The sequence below is a fragment of the Epinephelus lanceolatus genome, chromosome 21 (assembly GCF_041903045.1).
Source record: "Epinephelus lanceolatus isolate andai-2023 chromosome 21, ASM4190304v1, whole genome shotgun sequence".
NCBI classification, from domain to species: Eukaryota; Metazoa; Chordata; class Actinopteri; order Perciformes; family Serranidae; genus Epinephelus; species Epinephelus lanceolatus.
This window is the reverse complement of record NC_135754.1, coordinates 3,844,778-3,870,401: the sequence shown is the minus strand read 5'-3', so window position 1 is coordinate 3,870,401 and position 25,624 is coordinate 3,844,778. Positions and strand designations below refer to the sequence as shown.

At 41.4% G+C, this 25,624-nt stretch overlaps 1 protein-coding gene and 1 long non-coding RNA gene across 3 annotated transcripts; one reads left to right on the top strand and one right to left on the bottom strand.

The window, feature by feature from the left end:
• The first annotated feature begins 93 nt into the window (after positions 1–93).
• tfam (transcription factor A, mitochondrial) lies at positions 94–25,624 on the top strand. 2 transcript variants are annotated; one of them, XM_033611521.2, is made up of 7 exons: positions 94–355; positions 3,798–3,946; positions 6,173–6,243; positions 7,216–7,365; positions 10,119–10,214; positions 23,689–23,745; positions 23,859–25,624. In XM_033611521.2, the coding sequence occupies exons 1-7, from the start codon at positions 270–272 to the stop codon at positions 24,135–24,137; spliced, it is 888 nt and encodes a 295-aa protein (XP_033467412.1). In that variant the 5' UTR covers positions 94–269; the 3' UTR covers positions 24,138–25,624. The 2 variants fall into 2 exon arrangements, with proteins under 2 accessions (XP_033467412.1, XP_033467413.1); XM_033611522.2 differs by lacking the exon at positions 10,119–10,214.
• LOC117247189 (uncharacterized) lies at positions 14,019–15,624 on the bottom strand. The gene is made up of 3 exons (XR_004500805.2): positions 15,485–15,624; positions 14,421–14,494; positions 14,019–14,225 (listed from the first exon to the last, which is right to left on the bottom strand). It is a non-coding gene; the product is annotated as an uncharacterized LOC117247189 (long non-coding RNA).

Here is a 25,624-nt window from a genome sequence, read left to right as displayed (position 1 = left end):
TTTGGAACGCAGGGCTGGCTTAAAATAAGGATTTTAGCGGAAACGGAAGTAAACCGTCTTGACTTTTTCCCACAATGCACCGGGAAAGTCTGAGGGCGCCTTTTGCATCAAGTTTGCAGCTCATACATATCAACAAGGAGGCGGGGAAGAGGCTCAATTTCAGTTAAACCGTCTAATGCGTAAATTGAACAGCACGCTGGTTTTCGTTTGACAATACGTTTGTCTTTCATCCCTCTGCTTAGAGATCTTTAACGTCTGTTCTCACCGACATGGCTCCGTTCAACTTAATGACAGCAGGTGTTAGCTGGTTGGCTAAGTCCTTCAGTGTCTTCTCCTGTACAAGCACTCTGGCAAGGTAACTTGGCTAACCTAAAGTTACTCTACTGTGTTAGCTTGCTCAAGTTGTGGCTGAGCTAAGTTAGCAGGCTAGCTTTAGCTTGCTCTCTTGGCAGTCCGCATAACGTTACTGTAAGCACGCTTTTTCATCATCAAAATGAGATACTGTAACGGAAAAAATGTGATGTGGAAAGAGTAGCAATGGCTAGTATTAGGATAAGTTAATTGCTCTGTGACCCCCAGTAAACTATGTTACAGCTTACATTGTTATTTAGCAACTGTCAGTGACTGTCAGAGCCACTCTTTGACGCGTTGATTTAGATAACAATTCATATTAAAAAGAGTAGTAAGTCTTTGGATGTGAGGAGTGCTAACTAACAAGACATATAGGGCGTTTGTGTGGTAATAGGAAAGACGGCTTGTTAAGCCAAATCTTAAATGGACTTTACATTACATTAAAAGTAGTGCGCGTGTGGTTGGGTTAGGGCTCGAATTGGAATAACTGTCTTCAGGTGCAGCAGTTTAAGCCTCTTGCAGTTTGATGCTGTGACTTTTTTGTAATAGAGAATATCTTTAGGCCATAATGTACATACAGCATGATACCAAACGTTTATAAAACTGATAAACATCTCCATCCACATTGCTGCTTTGACATGTAAGATGTATGCTTAAATAATTAGTTAATAACAGGGCTTCCACAGTCCTGGAAAACCTGGAAAAGTATTGGAATTTCACAATCACATTTTCCAGGCCTGGATAATACATGAAATTAGTTAAAATCATTGAGAAAAAAAAATCATGAAAAGGTTTTGAGAGTTTGTCCATAAAAATGTGTTGGAACCTGGTACTAAAAAATGTGTTTAAGGCCGCAACTAATGTTTATTTTGATTGCAATTGATTGCAGATTATTTCTTTGAGTAATTTCTTTGAGTAATTGTTTGTATAGCCACTGAAATGTCAAGAAACAGTAAAAAAAAAAAAAAAAAAGTCCAGCACAACTTCCCAGGGGGTTTCAAGATACAAGAGGCTCTGGCAATTTTACAGTCATGTAACAGACATACAGAGAATTGACCCACAGTGCAGACAGTGCAAAAAGTCTAAAAGTGTAAATAAGAAAGTCAAAGAGAATAGAAGAGGTAATACAAATATGAAAATGAAGTTAAGGTGAAAAACTCAAAGATAGTTTACATTAAAAAATAACATTGTTTGAGAATGTTTGGTGATTTTTTTTTTTACTGCTTTTGCTTGAAAAATTAGGTGGGGGGAAAAATGGTTATATCATTGGCGATATTGGTATCGGTTACCTGCCGAATAAGTTGTTATTATTGGCATATCAGTTATAGGCAAAAAAATCCAATATCGGGCATCCCTGGGAATTTTGTTTTGTTTTGTATAATGCAACATAACTGTTGACTTAACATAGCTTTGATACTATATGCATTGATGTGTGACAGGGTTTTCTCCCTGGGTTTGCCTCTCTCTTTCTGTGTGCCAGCTAGCTGAAATTATGTCTGAAAAGAGTTTGAATCTGATATGGTCTAGTAAAGTCGTGCAAGTGGGGGGAAAAAAGATTTAAGGGTCCTTGAAAAGTCATGAAAAAGCTTGGAACTTTTGTCCATGAAAATGTGTGGGAACCCTGGAAATGATACTTATTTCTATCACAATAGTTGCTTTTTTTCTTTGTTAATATCAACTAATCTATCAACTGTTTGACCAATCATTTCAACCCTAGAGATCTTCAACCTGTGTGTTCTGTTACTCTGGAATAGGTAGCCTAAGGGGGCTTTCACACCTGAAAGTCCGGACCAAGGTCCGTGTTTTTGCTACATTGTATACATTTGGTCCGGTTGGTTTGGTTTCACACTGCATTAAGGCGACTGGACCAAATGACATATTGACGTTAACTACGTGGCCTCTAGTTTCGCAGACCGGGCGAGGGGGAGGCGCAGCACACCTGCGCTTCGCCAACTAGGTGTTTTGCAAGTTTGGCACACCGTGCACCTGGCGCAGCTACTCCTCTTTCCCACCTCTGTCCCTCCTACCTGCGCAAGTCGGAAAGAGGGAGGAGAGAAGGCATGGAGTGGGTTTTACACAGCCGATTCACATCACACCAATCAAATGAGCCCCTCTCCTCGCCCTTAAATGCGCCGCACGGAGGCGTAATGAGAGTTTACTCAATTCGCCATGGCAGAAGAGAGCAGCAGCGTCCTCCTCCTCCTCGCAATAATGTACTCCATCTTTGTAGATCACGTTAAGCAAGAACATTTTAACATTTGTATAGGCAATCACATGAAGCACGTAAACCCTTAAGACACCGAACATAACTTACAATTTGTTGATAGCGTTTCTCTCGTGCGCGCATGCGCTCTCTTTCTCTCTCGCAGTCTCACTCTGTTTCTTTTCTTTTTCTAAGATGACAGATGCTGAATATATACTCCCTATCTGATGCTGTGGCTGTTTGTGGTTGGCTGAGAGGGATGTGAACTCAGTTTGCAGCTGTGTTAATCAAATCAGGTTGGGTTTCCATTACGCGTGCCAAACGGTGCCACGCAGCAGCAGGAGGAAAACGAGGATGAGCCGGTCGAGCCGGGGGCACAGCCGGGGGCACAGCCTGGGGCACAGCCGGGAGCAGCTCCATTACGCGTGCCAAACGATGCCATTCCCCTTTGATCTGACATCAGATGTGATGGGACAGTTGATATAGAGATACATTTATGTACTGATTGCAGATAGTTGCATTGAATAGTGGTTTTTGTCCCCCTCAATGTATATGGTGACTGCTGCCCTGTCATGCATGCATAATTAGGCTGCAGTTGTCTGGGTGCGCAAAGGTGAAGTGCGCTGGTCTTGTCATACAAAGTTTGATGGAGTGTCAGCTGGACAATATGGAGATATGTGCATCTTGAAAGCCGGACTACAAATGTGGATAGACAGGGAGAAACACACGCAAGCCTAAGATGTGGTAAGATGCGGTATTCCTCACTATATGAAGTGACTGATAACAAGATCTGTATAATAGGTTGAGAACAGAGAAGAACAGGTGTGAATTTGGACCCACTATGCGTTGTTCGGGTCCATAGGGTTAAAGGTTTTAAAGTCCGAACTATCGGGGGAAAAAAAGCTTTCACACCGCAAAAGTCCGAACCATGATTTTGTTTGGTCCGGACCGAGACCACCTATTTTGGTCGGACCAAATTTCGGGTCTTTGGTCCGGACCATGGTCCGGGGGAGCTTTCACACCTGTAAATTTGGTCCGGATCAAACGGAAAAGTCCTAAAGTCCGGACAAAACGAGGTAGGTGTGACAGCACCCTACATTGCTAGCTATGTGCATGGGGTTTTGTGTAAAGTTCTCTCCAGTAGAAAGAATGGATGGTAGGATGTTCTTTGCATTCCATCATATTTGTGTGTGTGTGTGTGTGTGTGTGTGTGTGTGTGTGTGTTTGCACATGTGTACTGCAGGTGCAGGTGTACCAGTGTTCTCCCAGCTACATACATCAACCAAGTGAAATGTCTGAGCTCTCAGGCAAGCGGTCCTCCAAAGAGGCCTCTGAACGGGTACATGAGATATGTAGTGCAGCAGAAACCACTCATGATCAGGAACAACCCAGGTAAATCTGCAACACCTTATACCTCAAGTTAGTAAGTTATTGATTCCATAAACTTGCTGCACTGAAGTGGCAGTAAGTGCTTGTAGTACAGTGTGCAGTGTGATAGAAACTAGGGCTGTCACTTTTTCAAAAAATCAAGGTCAAACGAATCTAAAATGAGCCGCCCCCCCCCCCCCCCCCCCCGATCGGGATCAAGTGCGGCTCTCTTTATTTACAATATTACCTGCCGACAAGAACACGCGCTCAGAGCGCACAGACGTTCCTGGCACACACAGGTATTTACAGGCCAGCTTTGAGAGTTGTGGTTACCTGTTGCACTCTGTGTCTCTCCGCCAAAGCAGGGTTGCTGTCTGCTACCTCTACCAAAGTCACTCGATTTATACAAGTCCCCAAACAGGCTCCCCATCGCACCCAGGGCAGCAGCTGCCTATTCTCCCTCTTGCCCTCTCGCCATCTACGGTGTAGAACCCAAAATACTTCCACACGCTGCTTCTCAGATGTTTTTGTGTCGTGATTGTCTGCTCAGGACGGCTTTGTTGCTGTTGTCCTCCATTTACGTAGCAAAACAACACATTAACATTGGCTTTGTTTAGTGATAGGTCAGTAGGTCATGCAGTAGGTCAACATGATAGTGAATTCTTAGAGCGCCCTCTGTTGGATCACAAGGCAAACTACATCAAATTGTCTGATGCACCTATAGAGACTGCAGCCAACATTTCAAACAGGTAATTACAGCTCGAACATGAACTTTTCACCTCATGTTCTAACGAATGTTCAAAACTCGAATCAAAAGTAGGGCTGTCAACGAATATTCTAAATTCGAATTTGAAAAAAAAATGGACCTTCGAAAAAATTGATATTCGATTGTGGAGAGAGAAAAAAAAACACCACTGCAGCTGTCCTCTTTGGGAGTGGGCGTTGGCATCAGACGCGCATTTCTCCACGCTGGTCAACAAGCGGTTCTGCTCCCAGCTGTTGTCTCCGTCACCCGGCTTGACACATTCGCTCGCGGCTCGCGCAGAAAATAGACCAGACGCCAAAACGATCGCTGCAGGTCGCGAGCCAGTCACGGTCCGGTGCTTCGAGGCTATTCGCAGCGCTTCCGCGGGCGGTGTGGCCACGGGTCAGAGAGGGGGGGGCGAGCGAGAGGTCCGCGGTCATTATGTGTTATAGATAATTGTTTTATGTGTTTTAATGTGTAGGTATGTAAATGTTTTCAAAGACGTTTATGTTGAAATAAAAATACCTACAGGTAGTTATGTTTCATATACAAGTATGTTTCCTTGTATTAGTTTGCCCTCTTGTGGACATAATGCGGAAAAAAAATATTCGAATGGTTCGAACCTATGAGTTATTTTTAGAAGGAATATTCGAACGTCATTTTTGAGCAATTTTGACAGCCCTAATCAAAAGTGACAGCCCTAATAGACTTGTGATTAGGGCTGCCACGATTAGTCGACTAATCGATGACTAATCGACTATTAAAATAATCGGTGACTATTTTAGTAGCCGACTAATCGGTTTGAGTCATTTTTCATAGAAAAGTACTATAAAAGTACCCCAAAATACTCTTACTGCAGCTTCTTACGTTCAGATATTGGCAGCTTTACACACTCTCCCGTGACAGTGAACTAAAACCCTTTGGCGTGAGTAATTTTGGGGTTTGGGCGAGACAGACCGACATTTTTCAACATTTTAACACATTTTTCGATGAAATGATTAGTCGACTAATCGAAGAAATAATCGACAGATTAGTTGACAATGAAAATAATCGTTAATGGCAGCCCTACTTGTGATTTAATTAAAACTCATTAAATCACAATGAAATGTAATATCAGAGCACATGGCTAAGCTAGATCAGTCTGAGATTTCTCTGTCCTGAGTCAATGACTCAAATGCTCCAGTTCTGTTAGGGCTGGGTGATATGGCCTAAAAAAAAAAAATCTCCGATTTTTTTCACAACAAATCCGATTCACGATTTAAATCGACCCCCCCCCCCCCCCCCCCCCCCACACCCCCACACCCCACTTAAAATCAAGTGAGCGTGAGCCCACTCTGAACTACGGGAGCCCAGCGTGGAGCGTCAGTGGCGGATGTTAAAGAGAAAATCGATTTTCTTAAAAACAAATTGACCTAAACTACAAATTCGATTTAATCAATAAAATAAATTTATCGCCCATCCCTAAGTTCTGTTGTTTATAATCATCTTAAAATTGTTGCCCTCAGAAATCAAAGCAGTGGATATCATCAGGATGATCGCCCAGCAGTGGAGAACGATGAGCCCAGACCAGAAACGGGTATTTTACTCCTCTACTTGTTGAGTAGTATAAAGTGTATGCCTTTTATTCAAGTATTTTATCCTGCCATGAGCATGGCCATGCTCATGCCCCCCCCCATTGCCTTGAAAAAGGCACATTCTGTATGAACAAAAGTAGGCAGGCAGCATTTGCTTGCACTCTCCGATTTTGTTTTTTATACTACCAATGGTGACCGAAGATTGGGCTTTCCTGCAAATTTGCACAATTCCTATTTAAAATGGGCTTTTGATGCTGATTAAGGGGCCGTTCAGATGTAGCGTCTTTTGCGTGCACAAATCCATTAGTTTCAATGTAGACGCGCGTCAAGCACGCTCACAATCCAAAGCGACGCCGTAGCGGCGTGCATTAGGTGCGACGCGCCTGTTTTTTCGTGCGCGTCTGTGGCGCACAGAGATGGAAAAATCTCAACTTTTTCGAATGCAGCAAGCGCACTGCATGTCATGTGATAAGAATTAACCAATCCGCTCCACGGACCTGCTTCTTCCTTTCCGTCCAACGGACTTCACAACATCCGGTGGTGTGAAAGGCAGCAAGCAATGGAGGAGCGACTGATCATTCTTGTCCAGGGATACCCAGAGTTACATGACCTGTCTTCGTCGTACTACTTTGACTCCAACAGAAGGAACAATGCCTGGAGAATTATCAGCTCGGAGCTTGGGATAACTGGTGAGCATGATGATACGCTATTTCTGTCACTTTTTAATCCCCCTGTGAGTGACAGGCGGTTTTGGTTGCTTAGTAACGGCAGGCGTGACAGTAGCGCAACCTCCGAAGCGCCTTGGATAAAAGGATGGAAACAGCACAGCTGGCGTTTTCCACGCGCTTTTAGACGCTACATCTGAACGGGGCCTAAGTGTAAAACAAAACTCTGTTGTCATGACATCTCTTTATATGTTCTTTTCTGTTGTTATGACCAAATTGTTTTCTTTTTGGTATCTCTTACCCTTGAAGCCTTTTGAGGAAGCCTCTCTGCAGGCCAGGGAGCAGTTTAAGATGGACCTCCAGCGCTACCAGGCCCAGCTGACCCCAGCACAGGTCCAGCAACAAACGTTAGAAAAGAGACAGAGGATGGCCAAGAGGAAGGCCATCCGCAAAAAAAGGGTAAGAGCGATCAATCAATCAATCAATCAATTTTATTTATAAAGCCCAATATCACAAATCACAATTTGCCTCCCAGGGCTTTACAGCATACGACATCCCTCTGTCCTTAGGACCCATAATAAATTAACAATAATCTGTATGACACAAGACAGAAAGAGAGAGAGAGAGAGAGAGAGAGAGATGCAGGACAGACGGTAATGACAGTAGCTTACAACAATATTAATTTAAGTAATAATATAATAATAATAATTATGGCTTTTGTGGTACAATATGTTGTTGGTATACAGTACAGGCCAAAAGTTTGGACACACCTTCTTATTCAATGCGTTTTCTTTATTTTCATGACTATTTACATTGTAGATTCTCACTGAAGCCATCAAAACTATGAATGAACACATGTGGAGTTATGTACTTAACAAAAAAAGGTGAAATAACTGAAAACATGTTTTATATTCTAGTTTCTTCAAAATAGCCACCCTTTGCTCTGATTACTGCTTTGCACACTCTTGGCATTCTCTCCATGAGCTTCAAGAGGTAGTCACCTGAAATGGTTTCCACTTCACAGGTGTGCCTTATCAGGGTTAATTAGTGGAATTTCTTGCTTTATCAATGGGGTTGGGACCATCAGTTGTGTTGTGCAGAAGTCAGGTTAATACACAGCCGACAGCCCTATTGGACAACTGTTAAAATTCATATTATGGCAAGAACCAATCAGCTAACTAAAGAAAAACGAGTGGCCATCATTACTTTAAGAAATGAAGGTCAGTCAGTCAGTCCGGAAAATTGCAAAAACTTTAAATGTGTCCCCAAGTGGAGTCGCAAAAACCATCAAGCGCTACAACGAAACTGGCACACATGAGGACCGACCCAGCAAAGGAAGACCAAGAGTCACCTCTGCTTCTGAGGATAAGTTCATCCGAGTCACCAGCCTCAGAAATCGCAAGTTAACAGCAGCTCAGATCAGAGACCAGATGAATGCCACACAGAGTTCTAGCAGCAGACCCATCTCTAGAACAACTGTTAAGAGGAGATTGCGCCAATCAGGCCTTCATGGTCAAATAGCTGCTAGGAAACCACTGCTAAGGAGAGGCAACAAGCAGAAGAGATTTGTTTGGGCCAAGAAACACAAGGAATGGACATTAGACCAGTGGAAATCTGTGCTTTGGTCTGATGAGTCCAAATTTGAGATCTTTGGTTCCAACCGCCGTGTCTTTGTGAGAAGCAGAAAAGGTGAACGGATGGATTCCACATGCCTGGTTCCCACTGTGAAGCATGGAGGAGGAGGTGTGATGGTGTGGGGGTGTTTTGCTGGTGACACTGTTGGGGATTTATTCAAAATTGAAGGCACACTGAACCAGCATGGCTACCACAGCATCCTGCAGCGACATGCCATCCCATCCGGTTTGCGTTTAGTTGGACGATCATTTATTTTTCAACAGGACAATGACCCCAAACACACCTCCAGGCTGTGTAAGGGCTATTTGACCAAGAAGGAGAGTGATGGAGTGCTGCGGCAGATGACCTGGCCTCCACAGTCACCGGACCTGAACCCAATCGAGATGGTTTGGGGTGAGCTGGACCGCAGAGTGAAGGCAAAGGGGCCAACAAGTGCTAAACACCTCTGGGAACTCCTTCAAGACTGTTGGAAAACCATTTCAGGTGACTACCTCTTGAAGCTCATGGAGAGAATGCCAAGAGTGTGCAAAGCAGTAATCAGAGCAAAGGGTGGCTATTTTGAAGAAACTAGAATATAAAACATGTTTTCAGTTATTTCACCTTTTTTTGTTAAGTACATAACTCCACATGTGTTCATTTATAGTTTTGATGCCTTCAGTGAGAATCTACAATGTAAATAGTCATGAAAATAAAGAAAACGCATTGAATGAGAAGGTGTGTCCAAACTTTTGGCCTGTACTGTATATTAATATATCTGATAGTATACATATATGACAATAATTATATGTGTATAATAACATCAGAAGTATGACTAATGATAACAGCAGCAGCAGGAAGCATCTGGCAGGACCACGGCAGCAGCACAACCACACACGTCACACTATCCAGGCACCGCTGCAATACGAGTTAACCTGAGAGACAGTGGAGCACAAAGGCTCCAGAGAAGAAGCCGAGTTAGTGACATCCAGAATGGCCGATTTAGCAAAATGCAGTAACAGGACGAGAAAGAGAAAGTGCCAGGTGTATTATAGGAGGTCCCCCGGCAGACTAGGCCTATGTCAGCCTAACTAGGGGCTGGTACAAGGCAAGCCTGAGCCGGCCCTAACTATAAGCTTCATCAAAGAGGAAAGTCTTAAGTCTAGTCTTAAATGTGGAGACGGTGTCTGCCTCGCGGACCTCAACAGGAAGATGATTCCACAGGAGAGGAGTAGTAGACAGGCAAGAAGGGAAGGCTGGAGTGATCTTTTGTCAAAAGTTTCAAGATAGATTTTCATTTATGTGGTTTTAGAAACACATCATAGACTTGATATTTAAACTATCTAGAGGTGTGACTTTGCTGACAGTATTTTGTCCTCTGTCACATCAGCCCCTGCACTGAAACAAGCAGTGTGTCAGGACAGAGCACTGCAGGGTGCACGCAACAGCAGGTTTGAGTTTAGGGCTGACTGTGGGAGTTAAATGTGAATCTGAAATAGCCCCAGTCAGCAAACTGAAACCCTGTTACATCAACTGGTGTCCTGTTGTTAAACATATGTATTGATACATATACCCATGCCCCCTCTGTGTGTGTGGTCCAGGAGTTAAACAGCATGGGGAAGCCCAAGCGTCCTCGCTCCCCGTTCAATATTTTCATGTCAGAGCACTATGAGGAGGCCAGAGGAACCACCTCACAGGTCAGTAACCACAGCATCATGATGTGACATTTAAAGGAACAGTTCAGATTTTTTTGACATAAGGTTGTGTGAGATACTTAGTGGTTGTGTTATTGTGGTAGAATTATCATAGTACCGGTCAGACCAAAATGAGTTGCACAAGTTGCCATAGAACAAAAACATTTAAATCTGTGATGCAACATCAAAAAGAACTCAAAAATGACTTGTATAAACAGATTAGTTTGTTCTGTAGTTAGAGAATTTCTTGAATTCATCAATTTTCGAGTTTGTTTTATACCAAAAAAAAAAAAAAAAATCAAAAGTGGCCTTTATAGTTGTGATGAATGATATTGTCATTTTGAGACCATTTGCCACTGCTATGATTATGTAATAGCATAAAAATAGAAGCGCACCCTTTTAAAGAGCATCTTTAAAAAAAAAAGTAATAAACATTTTTTATGTTAACAAATACACGTTAACACAACAGGCAGTATCAAGGGTCATGTCCATATATCGTAATATAAGTTTATATGTATTATCATGACGGGCCTAATCATGGCTGTCAATATAAAGAGAGGTTTGATTTTATTGGCATGAGTATTTGTCATAAGTTCCGTTTCCACCAAACACTTCTGCTATGGTACCTTTGGTAATCCTTCAGATATGGTACCTAGACCCTAGTTCCGTTTAGCGTTTTCACCGCAAAAAGTACTCTTATATGTGGACAGGGTTGTTGTTACTCACTGCTCCATCCAGCGGTCACTGTATTTCCTCATCACCAGTGACACAGAGGGAAGTCTGCACCTCATGTATCATCCACAGAACAGGGTTGCACACCGATATTTTCAGAACAAAATAGAACAGGCTGCAGTGAGAGTCTCTCTCCATGGGATATTTAGAAATAGCAGGTTTGTGCATGTAGTCCTTCTCAGGCAAGCGCAGGGGTTTAGAGTTGCTGTAGCCCACAGGAACAACATTCCGCATCGCATTTTTTTTCTCCAAGTGAGGATTAGTGTATGTCATCCAAGAGAGACAATAAAAACTAATGGAACTGTTAAAGTTGTCATATTTGAATTTAAGGTGCGCTGATGGATTCATGTCATCAACTCATGCACTGAGTAGCATGACAGGCAAACGTACCACCTTAAAAATTGCTGGAAGTTGACTCAGTGAATTAAAGCAACTCTTACCTTTCTTGCATTTCACACAGCACTTAGAAAATATTTGAACATCCACAACTCTCGCCTTCCTCCAAAGTCCCATCCCTCTCCTCCTGGAACTCCACCTACCTCCAACGGCCCACTCCCCCTCCTCCATTACGTCCTCATTATGTCTAAGATAGGCATAGGCATTGGCAAGGTAACATTAGACACACAGAAGAGAAGAGCGAGTGTAACATTATAACCAAGACAGTCAATCGATTCTGGAGTTTTAAAACTCAACCGGAGTCAGTGATGACTGATGAGTTTTAGAATAAGGTTACAGTGCGTGGAAACACAAAAGGAAGATAACGTTAAAGGAGCTATATGTAAGAAATCTAAAGCAAATAGTCGTAAAATCCTCCTAATATGTCTCAGAGACTAAGGAATAATGTTTATATAACATACTGATCTCACCGACAACAATAGTACGGCCAGAATATTCGCATTTAAAAAAAAAATTTACGGTCCGCAAATCATGTTTATGTTTTGAATTTGTGTTTTGGCCTGTTGCGCCACCGACCGCCGTCTACCAGTCACACAGTCAGTAGAGTCTCAGCATCAGTTACAGTTACAACTGAGCTACAGCAGCACGGCAAGCAGCATTAGCAGTGTCCCAGTACACAGCATTAGCAGCCGGCTCCTCCTCAGCTGTATCCCGGCAGCAGTGTTAGCAGCAGAGAAGCCGGACTTGCTCGAACGGTCCGCTGGAAAACCGAAGATCAAGGACGTGGTGACGCGGCCCTGCCACGGCAGCCGCCCATGGGCAAACAAATCAGTCTCAACAAATCATGTCTGCCCCCCCCCCACTCGTGGCAGTATTTTGAATTTGAGTGCAGTGACCGTTTTGGCCACATTCTTACATACAGCACCTTTAATGTTTCAGAGGTTATGCTACAGTAGGCTAACGTTAGCCATTAGCAACTGGATGCTGTGCTGTCATATATAACATTATGAACTGAACTGAACTTCTTTATTTGTCATTTTTATGCGCAGCACAAAAACTAAATGACATTTCACATACCCCAAGCAAAAAGAAACAAAACATTTAAAAACAATTTGTGCAACATATAAGAAAGAACATATAGTGCAATAGTAAGATGAAAAGGGTCGACATTTCACAGTGAAAAACTCCACATCCTGAGAGCAGAACTGGGAGATCCTCTTCACATTACAGCACCATGAATTGTTTGCATATATTGCCGGAGCTTACCAGATGATGCAGCCTCCCTGTCTGCTCTATGTAGTGTTCGCCCTGTTAGCTCAACACCGGAGTCTGATATGTTACCATTCATCCATGTCTCAAGTGAACACAAGGACGCAGCAGTCCCTCACTCCTCGGTGAGTGGATCACCACAGTCAGATGTAATCCATTTTTCGTGTCCAACAAGCGGACGTCTGCCAGAAGGACACTGAGAACAGCTGGTTTGATGGGGTTAGCTCTTAGCCTAGAGCTAACCCCTCCGCTCTTCACCCACTTCCACTTCCTGTCACAGCGCTGCCGGCATCTCCCCGTCGGGACAGCTCCAGGCAAAACCATGGTCATCTCAGGGCTAGTTCGACGTTTCTTTTCTTTTTTTTTTTTTAAATTGCATTTTATTGGGTTTTTCTTTTTTGCATGTGTCAATACAATCATTATCGTTTACACAAAAAAAAGAACAAACAAGCTAAAAAACATTTACTCGTTCCTTTACCCCATACCTTCCCCACCCATCATATGTACATATTCAACATTCTCTTTGTCCTACCAACATCATTTCATTATAATCTTAATTCAAATACAAAAATATATTCTCTCATAACCTACATACACACAAGAAATATCCATAAATTAATCTAAAGCAATATCTGCCCTTCTATCTTTTTATATTATTAACAAGTTTGCCCCATATCTTATCAAATTTCATTGATTGACCTTTAACATTATACATGATTTTTTCTGGAGTGCAGTATGAGAGTAGTTCTCTTCCCCCATTGTGTTATTGGAGGTACATATTTGGATTTCCAATTAAGTAATATGTATTTTTTTGCTGCTGTCATTATTAATAATAATATTTTTTTTTCATCATTATTAACTTCTTTACACATTTCTACATCACCCAAAATTGATATTCTGGGGTCCAGGATAATTCTTTTCTGTAATATTTCAGATGTATATTTATAAACTTTATTCCAAAATCCTTCCAAGTGTGTGCACCTCCAAAACATGTGTATCATATCACCATTATCTGCATTACATCTTGGGCATTAAGATGGTGTATTAGGACTCAACTGCTGTAGCCTGGGGGAGTATAATACACACGGTGAAATATGTTAAACTGCATAAGTCTATGTTTGGTGTTAACCAAACTTTTTTTTCTCCAATAGATCTTCCCATTCCTTCAGCGTGTATTCGTGTCCCACATCTTTTTCCCACTTGTATTTATGTCGTGCTGAATTATGGTTCATTCCATTGTTTATATTATTATTAGTATTAGTATTAGTATTATACAATCTTGATATTAATCCCTTTTGTACCTTTGCTTTCAACATAGTTTCTTCTATTGGAGTATCTGAAATACTGGGATAGTCCATTATGATGTTTGACTTGACCTCCTTGACGTTTCTTAGAACCATTTGAGAATGGTACAATTATGAGTTTTTATTTCTGGTGGAATTCACTTACATTTTAGTGTGCCATCTGCTTATTAATAGCATTTTAACCTAAACAAAGAAAATTTCCAGAAAGGTAAGTGTTGCTTTAAGCAGGGTCTGAGTTAGTCATTTTGGGGCCCAGGCGAAGACAGGCTTGGGGCCCTCCACATCCTTTATTGATCCTTTTATTGCTGTGGTGCTGAAATGAGAAGATAACACACAAAACAACAACAGGTTAATTATACAGATACACATATTTTAACAGAATATTCACATATTATTTTTTTACCAGCATGCTCTCTGATAGAATATTTAGGATGGGTCAAATACAGAGAATTGATTTCACTAGATAAGTTGTACTTTCATGACTGTATATGTGACAGAGATGATTTACCTTTACACAGCTCAAATATGGGCAGCAGCAGCAAGCAGGTTCAGCAAGTAGATGCTGTCCTCTATGTTGTGGTGCTGAAATGAGAAGATAACACACAAAACAACAACAGGTCAATTATACAGATACATAAATTTTAACAGAATACACATGTATTATTTTGTACCTTTTGGCCCTCTCTCTTCCTGTCACTTTTTTTCGTTGTCTTCCTTTCCCTTTTTTCTTTTTCTCTTCCTGTCCCTTTCTGTCAGTCTTTCTCCCTTTTTTCATACTTATGTCCTTTTACACGTTGTCTTCCTCTCCCTTTTTTCTTCTTCTGTCCCATTTACTCGTTGTCTCCCTCTCCCTTTTTTCTTCTTCCGTCCCTTTTTTTCGTTGTCTTCCTCTCCTTTTCTCTCGTTTTTTTCCTTTTTCCTCAACCTTAAACATCTACAGCAATAAATTATAACACACATTAAAGCGATATTAATACAAAGCTAAAACACTGACAGGGATCATTTTAATGCACATTGAGTAGTTGTTAATTTACTTACATACTTTGTAATGTTTTGAATGCATAACGTAAAGGAATACTTATCAATATACAAGATATTTACCCCGGACTTCCGGTTGAGCGGCCATGGAGGCAACACGCTAATCCCGCAGCCCCCCCAAGCTAATTTTTAAAGCCCCAGTTACTTGGTCAGATAACACTGTAAATTGGTATAATTAGTTGTAGGGGCATATAACATGCCTAGGATACAGCAGAAAAAGCCGGGACAAGGTAGAGACTCGAGACAATACCCAGCGACCGACAAGTATCTCGAAGAAGAAACTAGCGCTAGCATTAGCACTAGCCAGCTTGCTACAGAGGGACTAAGCGAGGAAAAAAACATGGCAGACTTGGACGTGATTCTCCAAGAATTGAGAGTTTCGCAGAGAGAACGGAGACACGTTGAAGGACATTAAGGAAGAGATTAACAAGACTAACAACAGGATTAATGAGGCAGAAGTGCGAATTGCCGAGGCGGAAGAGAGTACAAGGAGTGGAGGGAGCGATACTGGAGATGCTTAAACGACAGACTCACCTGGAGGCAAGATCAGGAGGGCCGAGCCAGAAGGGACAATATTAGGATCCACGGTGTCTGCGAAGGGGCTGAAGATAGCACAGCCTCTGTGATTTCCTTTGTCAAAACGCTACTGAAAGAAAACCTGGACCTTCCACCCTCCACAGACCTGCACATCGAAAAGGCACACCGCGCTCTGGGTCCCCGACCTCCACATGACGCACTGCCAAGATCGATTGTGGTCAAGTTTGCTAGCCACCGCTCCAAAGAGGACATCGTGAAGACAGCCTGGCAAAAACGTGGCTTTGTTTTCAAAGAGAAAAGAGTGAATATAGATCACGACTATGCTCCGGAGGTTTTGAAAAAACGCAAGGATTACGCAGAGGCAAAACGGGTGTTGAAGGAGAAAAAAATAAGATTCCAGACGCCATTCCCAGCCAGACTGAGAGTATTTTTTCAAGACGAAACTAAACTCTACAACTCGGCCGAGGAGGCAACTGTGGATATGGCAGCAAAGGGACTACCTGTGAAAGTGTTCAAGCCGCCGGAGAGCTGGGAGGAGAAAATCAAGCGCCTGACGTGGCACACGTCTCTCCGGGGAAAAGACGTTGAGACAGCCGCAGCGCGCACGGGTTATAAGGAGAAGCTGGACGCTTTCAGGAGAAAGTAACTGACTTTGTCTCTGCAGCAGGAGCAGAAGAAAGTGACTTTGCCATCTAGAGTAAATCCTTGTGGATGAAAGAGACTGGGTCCGAACAGGTTAACGATTTTGATTGTCAAAACATTATTTTGTTAATTGATTGTTTTTTTCCAAATGTATCTGAGAAAGTCGGGTTATAATTTGCTTACGTTTCCTCTGAATATTGGACTCTGTCTCCTAGGTATGCATACTGTATTAAATAATCTATTATGGGGGCAATAGTTATTATGCAGTACCACTCATTTTCTCTTTTTGAGGGCCCTCTGCCCCTTATAGGAGAGGAAGGAAATCCCTCAGAGCCGTCGGGACATCACGGCCACAACAGGGTCACAAAAAAGACCCCATCTCAGGGAGTCATTTCAGTGTTGTATATGTTTTTATTTTCAGCAGTATGTTCGAAGCTCCAAAGTTTCAGTTCATGTTGGAGCAGACGTTGCACTAGACTTTTTCGTCGCTGGTCATTTTGACCGACAAGGTCATAAAAATCCGGTCATAATCTATTTTTACCGGTCATTTTAATTTTCGTTTTTAAATGATAATAAAGATATTCAAAGACATTTAATTCTCATTCGTTCGTTTTTAATAAATCCAACAAGCAAGTTATAAAGTGTGCATTAATAAGGACATGAACAAAAAGATGAACAGACATCCACACACCCGTGCCATTAGGCTTCGCCCTGGACACACTGGACGGCACTAACACATCACTAATGCGTCCGGTGTGTCCAGGGTGTTATGTAGTTATGCCTGTAGGCTCGGTGACACAAGATTAAAATTGTAATGAAGTGATTATGGTATTGAAAAATGTGTTCGTTTATGCACTGTTGTGTTATTTTAAATTATAAACACGGTATTTTCTCCTCACGTTCCTCCTGCGTGCTGTTGTTATTTTATTTTGAAAATTGGCCGGATTCTCTCGTCTTTTCTGTGTCCGACTTCCTGTTTGATACGATCCGCTCGATCCAGCTTGACAGAAGTGCTCGCGGCTCCCGTGAAAAATAGACCAGACGCCGAACTGAAGCGCTGCCTCTACTCCGCGGGTGCTCCGCTCTGCTCAGCGGCCTGTGTGGACAGTCAGATAGGATAACATGGGCGCTGACTGAAAACTGCCTCCGCTGCTAGGCGCCGTGCTTCGGTTCCGCGTCCGGTGTGTCCAGGGCGTTATGTCAACAACGCTACATGAAGCAGATGAATGACTTTTTCTCTGCAGTACTGTGCACTCCGCCGCCAAGTGGGCAGGGGTGGTAATTGCAACCGGTCAAAATGACCGACGGCCTTCAGATTTTCCAGTCATTGTTGTAAAAAAACGGTCAATGACTGAGAATATCCAGTTAACGCGACCCCTGTGTTGGAGCTATGTGTTTTGTTTGTGTAGCATTTGGGGTAAGGTTACTTTAGAGACAGGCTGGGTGACAATGCCAAAAAAGTACAATGAATACAGACCTAATTAAAGTAGTGTCATATAACGTGAATGGCATTCTCAATCCTATCAAGAGGAGTAAAATTTTTAATAAACTGAAAAGGGACAAGGTGGGAATCGTGTTCCTACAGGAGACACATCTCTCTGAACCATACCACGCAAAACTGAAAAGAAGGGGATTTAATAAGGTCTTTTCTGCTTCTTACAAATTGGGCACAAGAAGGGGGGTTTCAGTACTGATATCAGAAAGATTTATTTTTGAAGTAAATTTTGAAATTAAAGATAGGGAGGGAAGATACATTATGGTGGGTGGATTAATGGAAGGAAAAGAAGTCACTTTTCTGAACGTCTATGCACCTCCTGGGGCAAACTGGTCCTTGTATAAACAAATTTTTGACTTAATGCTTTCTAAAGCCCAGGGCCTCGTGATATGTGGAGGAGACTTAAACATTAGACTAAAGCCCAGTTTAGACTCTTCATGTTGGACCTCCTCCCAAAACAGTTCACTTAGCAAAAAAATCAACAGCATAATGCTTGAATCAGGTACAGTATAATTGATGTTTGGAGGGAATTCCACCCCAAAACTAAAGACTACACCTTTTATTCAAATCCCCACTCTGCCTACTCCCGAATTGATTATTTTTTGATGTTTTACAAGGATGTGCATTTCCAGTTCAGATGGAAGTACTACTCAAATGTCAAAAAAAAAAAAAAAAAAAAAAAAAAAGGATTACATCTTGGAGATTAAATAACTCTATTCTAAATGGGAAGATGAAGGAGGAGTTGAGGGCTGAAATAGAAAAATTTGTGGAAGAAAATGACAATGGAGAGGTCTCTCCCTCCATCCTACGGGATGCTTGCAAAGCAGTGTTACGGGGAAAAATAATTGCTTAGACAACTGCATTAAAAAAAGCAAACAACAGGAACTTATTGATTTGGAAGCAAAATTAAAAGATTTACAAAGGAAACATAAAACAACATTGGATGCAAACCTGGAAAAGGAAATGCATCAGATAAAAACTAAAATAAATAACAACCAATCAAGAGACATACTTAAAAACTTAATGTTTGTTAAGCAAAAGTACTACTACTACGAAGCAAATCAACTAAATTATTGGCATATAAAATAAAGAAGCAGCAAACAGAGAGGACTGTTTATAAGATTAGAGATTCAAGTGATGGCAGTATAAAATATGACTTAAATGATATCAGTGTTTTGAAATTTATTACAAAAATTTATATACTCAACCAAGATTGGAAAACAAGAATCTAAGAGACTTCTTGCTTGAGGGGCTAAACCTCCCAACAGTGTCTGAGGCTCAAAACGAATCTCTGTGTGCACCAATAATGGCAGAGGAACTGAACAGGGCAATTTCCAGGCTTAAATCTAACAAAAGTCCAGGACTGGATGGATACACATCTGGGTGGTATAAGGTACTGAGGGAACCTTTGACACCCCTGCAGCTTGGGACATTCAGTTGGGTGCTGCAGGGGGGAGACCCTCCCCCCTCCTGGGGAGAGGCAGTTATTACAGTTATCCCCAAACAGGGAAAAGATAGGCTGGACTGTTCAAATTATAGAACTGTGAGCCTTTTAAATCAGGACTACAAAATTTTTGCATCTATATTAGCTAAACGACGGAACGAATTCTGCCTGAAATCGTACACCTGGATCACACAGGCTTTTTTAAACAGCGGCAAACTCAAGATAACTTTAGATGTACATTACATGTGATCCATCAGATAAACCAGGAACAAATTGAAGCAATCATATAGGGCTTGGATGCCAAAAAAGCATTCGACTCTGTAATTTGGTCTTTTTTATACAACGGTCTGCATATATTTCAATTTCATAGAATGTTTATTCGGACAATCCAGAGTCTCTATAACAAGCCAACAGCAAGAATTAAAATAAACGGTTCCCTTTCAGAGTCCTTTGAGTTGGAGCATGGCTGTCGACAAGGATGTCCTATTAGTCCTCTCTAGTTTGCCCTCTTCATAGAGCCTTTAAGTCAAATGATCAGACAAAATGATAATATACATGGTATCTCATTGCCTGGTGAACATAAGATAGCGCTTTTTGCGGACGACGTCCTGGTGTTCTTGTCGCGCCCGGCCTCCTCTCTCCCTGCATAATGCAAACACTTTCAGATTTTGGAGCAATATCAGGCTGCAAATTAAACTCACATAAATCTCAGATGCTAACATTCAAATACACAACGTGTCAACAGTTCAGAGATAAGTATGCCATTAATGAAGTGAACAAATTGAATTACCTGGGTGTGAAAATACCAAAGGACCTTACAAGTCTAACCTCTGAGTGGGATAAGTGGATTTCGAGATTTCTGTGGCAGGAAAAGAAACCTAGAGTTAGATTCAAGACACTCCAGGTTCCAAGGTGTAAAGGAGGCCTTGCTCTCCCCTGCCTAAAAACTTATTATCAGGCTGCCCAGATTAAACCCTTGATCCATATTTGTGACCCAAGCTATTCAGCTATATGGAAAAACATTGAATGCCGTTGCTTGGGCAAGATCCCATTACAGGCCACCATTGGGGACAGTGAATTAAAACACCATCTTGAGGCAAAGCCTAACCCATGGCTAGAGGTATCACTTAAAGCCTGGTTTAAAATGGTGAAGTTATACGGGCAGAAGGAGCCTTTTTCACTGATAAGGTGGGCGGCTTATGACCCAGGCTTCACTCCAAACAGACTGGATGCAACCTTTAAGTTGTGGCAGCAGCGAGGGATCAATATTTATTTGGACCTCTTTGAAAAAACCTCTCTTAAAAGTTTTCAAAACTTGAAGGATCAATATGGAATAATCAACCAGGACCTCTTTAGATATTTGCAGTTAAGACACCATAGAGAAAGAATAATTAACAAAGCTGATCTGGGAAAATCTACATCTGGAGCAGGAGTGTTAAGAATCTTTATTGCTGCATACAGAGCAGACCTAGGTGCAGGGACTGTTTCCAAATTATATCAAGGCCTTTAGGAATTAGGTGGGACCAATACATCTTACATAAAAGAAAGATGGGAAAATGAAGGAAACTTTGTACTATCACTAGAGGAGTGGGAAAATTTAAATGGCATGCAATGGAAATCAACTAACTCTTTGTCATGGAGAGAGTTTAATTGGAAAAACAGGGTCAGATAATTTTTAACACCTGCACTCAAGCACCCTGGGGGGAGGCAGACAACATGCTGGAGAGGCTGTGGGACAGACAGAGCAAATCACTTTCATGTGTTTTGGGAATGCACTGTGATTCATCAATATTGGATTGAAAGTAGAGACAATATGAAAAATGTATTAAGATGTGACATTGATTTTTGTTTTCAAGTTATGTATTTGGGTAAAAAGCCACACCAACTTTTAGGTTTCTCAAAATTATATATGTTCAACATAATGCTGGTCGCCAGTAAAAAAGCAATCACAAAAAAATGGCTAAATCAAAGAGCACCCACACTAGTAGACTGGTTCAATGTGATGCATGAAATTTACGTCATGGAAAAACTAACATTCGCTCTAAGACTCAAGATGGACCAATTTGAAAAATGCTGGAAAGGATGGATTGATTTCATTAGCCCACATAGATCAGACGTCAGGTTATAATGGAACATCATTTGTAATGTAACCCCCATGTGTTTTTTTTTCTATGCTACACGCCCCCCTTTTATTTATTTATTTATTTTACTTTACCTCTATTTTTAATTGTCTTACTTTTTTTTTCTGTTTGTCCAATTTGTACTATTTCAACAGTAGTACAAAGTATAACACTCTATATGTTGACTTTAAACATAATAAAAAGATAATTTAAAAAAAAAAGAAGAAATTTACCCCTTGGACAGTTCTGATAACATTACTCACTGGTTGTTCATCTCGATCTCCACACGACGGACCCCTCCGTTTGTTTTGCTTCTGTCTTCCTGAATCCTTTCGGCACATGCGCAGTAAAATGGACTAGTCCAATGAAGGGGGGGGGGGGGGCCCGAGACACACATAATACAATAAGCATTCTGCTGGCATTTTAGCGAAAGGATTTTAATCAAAAACATAAATAATGTGTGCAAATAAGAAAAAACTCTATTAACCATAAATGTATGAGGAGTTTTATGGGGCCATCAGAAACCTGGGGCCCCAGGCAACCGCCTAGTTTTGCCTAATGGTAAGTGCACCGCTGGCTTTAAGTTATTTTTTTCTTAGACTACAGCTGTTGCGAGAGGCATCAAAACATAATTTCATTTTACAGTTACAGTTTACTAATGTATGCAAAACTTGCCACAGTATGAACAGAGGTTACATAAACTAGCCTCAGCTCAGCCCTGAGCAAGAGTGACCATCCTTTATTGACCAGTCAACAGACTGCAGAGTTTCTAGCTCCACCTTTTAGGACCAGATCTGTGTGCTGGGTACCCCAACAGAGGGGTGACCAAAAATGGGGACAGGAAGGAACGGTTCCATTGATACCATCCACAACTTTTCACAGTGGAAACAGAAAAAATGTGTACTGAACCGGAGTGCTTGGTTGAAACTGGGCTTAACAGTTTTGGGGAAAATACTTCAACAGTTGCCTTAGGGTCTTACAGCAGGTCACTGTCTAGAGGAATATCATATACTGTACTCGAAAGTATAACATTACCTATAAAAGAATGTATTCTTTTATCCATCTTTGTGACTGTCCCTTCCCCCTAAATCATGCTCAGAGTATGGCTCTGTAATGGTATGGTGTTGACAGTTGTAGTCATAATTTTATCACACTAAATGTTTTTCTGTTTTCGTCTGTTTTCTTACTATATAATGACGAAAACTGTCTGTGGGTGTGTCTGTTCCACGTTTTTCTCCTCACTGACTTGGTCAATCCATGTGAAATTTGGCACAGTGGTAGAATGTCATGGGAGGATGCGAATGAAACAATATTACATCAGTTGTCCAAAGGGGGGCGCTATAGCAACCAACTGAAATCGCAAGCTTTGAATGGGCATATCTCATTTCCCCCTATATCGTAGACACATGAAACTTTGCACAGAGATACCTCTCCTCATGAGGAACACATTTTCCCCAAGAACCCATAACTTCCGATTATATAGATTTTCTGCCATTTTGAATTTTTTGAAAAACACTTAAAATCTATCTCTTCCTAGGAAGTTTGACCGATCTGCATGAAACTCGGTGAACATAATCTAGGGACCAATATCTAAAGTTTCCACTTGGCAAAGTGTTGGAAAACTTACTAAAACTGAGCTTCTATAAGGCAATAAATATTGCAGAGGGCGTGGCTCATCACGTGAAGGTGTATAACATCTCAAGGGTTTCACCGATCACCACGCAACATTGTAGGCATATGACCACACATAATCTGAGGGGACCCGTCCATTACTGACCCGATCAAACAAAATGGGGGCGCTAGAGAGCTAATTTCTTATCTAGGCCTAACCGCCATATCGATTTTTATTTTTTATTTTTATTTTTTTAAGATATTTTTGTGGGCATTTTTTGCCTTTAATTGATAGGATAGTGAAGTGTGAAAGGGGGAGAGAGAGAGGCAGAGACATGCAGCAAAGGGCCACAGGCTGGAGTCGAACCCAGGCCGCTGCGGCAACAGCCTTGTACATGGGGCTCTACCACTAAGCCACCGACGCCCCTGCCATATCGATTTTTACTAAACTTGGTAGATATGTAGAGCAGGATGCCTCAAGGTGACTGGAGAAATTTAAATCTAATTGGCAACTGGGTGGTGCTATAACAACAGAAAAATCCTTAAAAATGGCTAAAATGCGACCGATCGCTGTGGCTCCCCCTGTCGCCGAATGTTGTTGTTTTTTTTCTAATTTTTGGGATGACTAAGTCATGGTATGGTATGCTGTACATAATCACAGAAACTGTCAGTGTGTCATTCTGTCAGTCAGTCAGTCATTTTGTCTGCCCCACGTTTTTCTACTCACTGGCGTGGTCAGTCTATGTGAAACTGCACATAGGCATTGAGGATTGGCATAGGTAGAAGGTGACAAAGCTACCAATGGGTATGGACTAGTTTTAATTAAAAAGAATTGCCATGGCTCTGCACAACAGTTACTGATACGTTTCCATCAATGTTGTTCATTTAGGCAAAGATGAAGTCACTGTTGGAGGACTGGAGGAATCTGTTTAGTCATCAGAAAAAGGTTTGCCAAATAATAACACATCATTTATTTTTAGACCTTCATGCTGCTGCACAAATGAAACAGTAAATTCATTGTTGTACTGTATTCAGATATCTGTTAATTCCTCATCTCAGGTCTACACCCAGCTGGCCGAGGATGACAAAATTCGCTACAAGAATGAGATAAAGTCGTGGGAGGACCACATGATAGAGATCGGACGAGAAGACCTGGTCCGAGAGCAGACCCTGTCTACCAAGAAGAAAAAACCTGCTGCTAGAACATCAGCAGCGAAGAAAGGAACAAAGAAGGCTAAAGCAGTGAAGAAGGTCACCACCAAAGGAAAGGCCAAAACAATCAGGAAGACAACGACAAGCACCTCTACGAAAACTGCCAGGACTACGAAGAAGACATAAGATGTGTTTTTCTAGAGTTTAGAGGGAAAAAACATGTTAATGAGAACTGAAGACTGAAGCTCTGATGACCTAGGACTGCTCTGCTTGGTTTTCCTCTAACTTAAAAATCACAGAGTTCCCAGTTGTCATGAATGCTTTTAAGGTTCAACAGGGCAAAGCCCGCATTCAGACACTGCAAGATCATTTTGCAATAACCAAGCATCATCTCTTCAGTAAAAAAAAATCAAAAAATAAACCCTGAATGCAGACAAATATTGGTCAGTTGTGATTGGTCAGTTGAATCCATCCATATGATGTAGTGTGGGATTGTTTCAGGCTTAGAAAGTGAGTTATTAAATGAAATGCAATGATTTCAGAAGGTTAGATGTGAGTGAAATGTTAAAGCCATCATGGGAGGCACACATATTGTTTATACTTCTCTGTCTGCAGTGTTCAAAAGGTTCCATTGCCCTGACTGTAACCACAATATACTGAGGAAAATAAAAAGGTCTACAGTTATTCTGCATTTGTCTTGTCAGGAAATCCATGGAAATCCCAAAACCAACAATATGTTAGCTGGTCTCTATATACCTACACTGTTTGTGGCTCTCCTCCCCAAGCCCGCTGGCTCATATTGAAGGTATATATCTTTAAAAGCACTGCACAAATATATATATTTTTAAAAACCCTCAGAAGGTTTCCAAAATACTGTTGTCTTTAGCAAACAGGAGGAAATGATGCATTAGTAAGGAATTACTTTCAGCTAAACAAAACTAAAAGACAAACGAACATATTGTCAGTTTTTGGTATTTTTGTGGGATTTATTGATGAAAAGAAAACTGGAGTGACAGCTGACTTTCTTGAACAGAGCGTATGTCAGCTGTGGATGTGTGCACTCCTCGGTGCAGCTTGTTGGCAAGCTCTCAGTAAGTTTCTACTCTGAGACAAGTGCCATTGGTTGCAAATGTACAGACACACCTCTCTGTAGATCAGACTACCATGGTACCCATGATGCAACCTGACTGAAGTCTTGGTCTCACCACTGTTATTGTTGTAGCACACCTTTGTACAGTTGCAACTTCAAACTGTGAAATCCTGCCATTTGTCATTTCTAGCATAACATTACTGACATTTTGTGTTTTAAACACAAAATCTTCACATTATGTATTGTTCCAGATGAGCTTTATATGAGACGCTTTTTGTTCTGATAACTGCTGTAAAAAGCTGTTAGGCTTCCTAATAAAATGAGCTTTTCCCCCACAGCACCTTCATCCTAATGTTTATGTATGGTGGCGTAAAGCATCATTCCTCCCTTGGTCCTAAAATGCAGATTCTTTCTGGTCATCATGTTTTTAAATTCACACACTTGTTAACTATGAAGAACATATTTTCAGTTTTTACAGTTTATTTTGCTTGTAGAATGTTTTTAGTCCCATCATTCAGACAGCATGTTTTCTTTGTATTGTGTATCCACTGAATAAAAATGTACATAAACTGTTCTACAAAAA

Bases quoted from the DNA above. Each gene is read 5' to 3' on its own strand.
- tfam (XM_033611521.2), top strand. From the start codon at position 270: ATGGCTCCGTTCAACTTAATGACAGCAGGTGTTAGCTGGTTGGCTAAG. The intron at 6,244-7,215 runs GTATTTTACTCC...TTACCCTTGAAG, and splicing joins TGAGCCCAGACCAGAAACGG to CCTTTTGAGGAAGCCTCTCT. The intron at 7,366-10,118 runs GTAAGAGCGATC...TGTGTGGTCCAG, and splicing joins AGGCCATCCGCAAAAAAAGG to GAGTTAAACAGCATGGGGAA.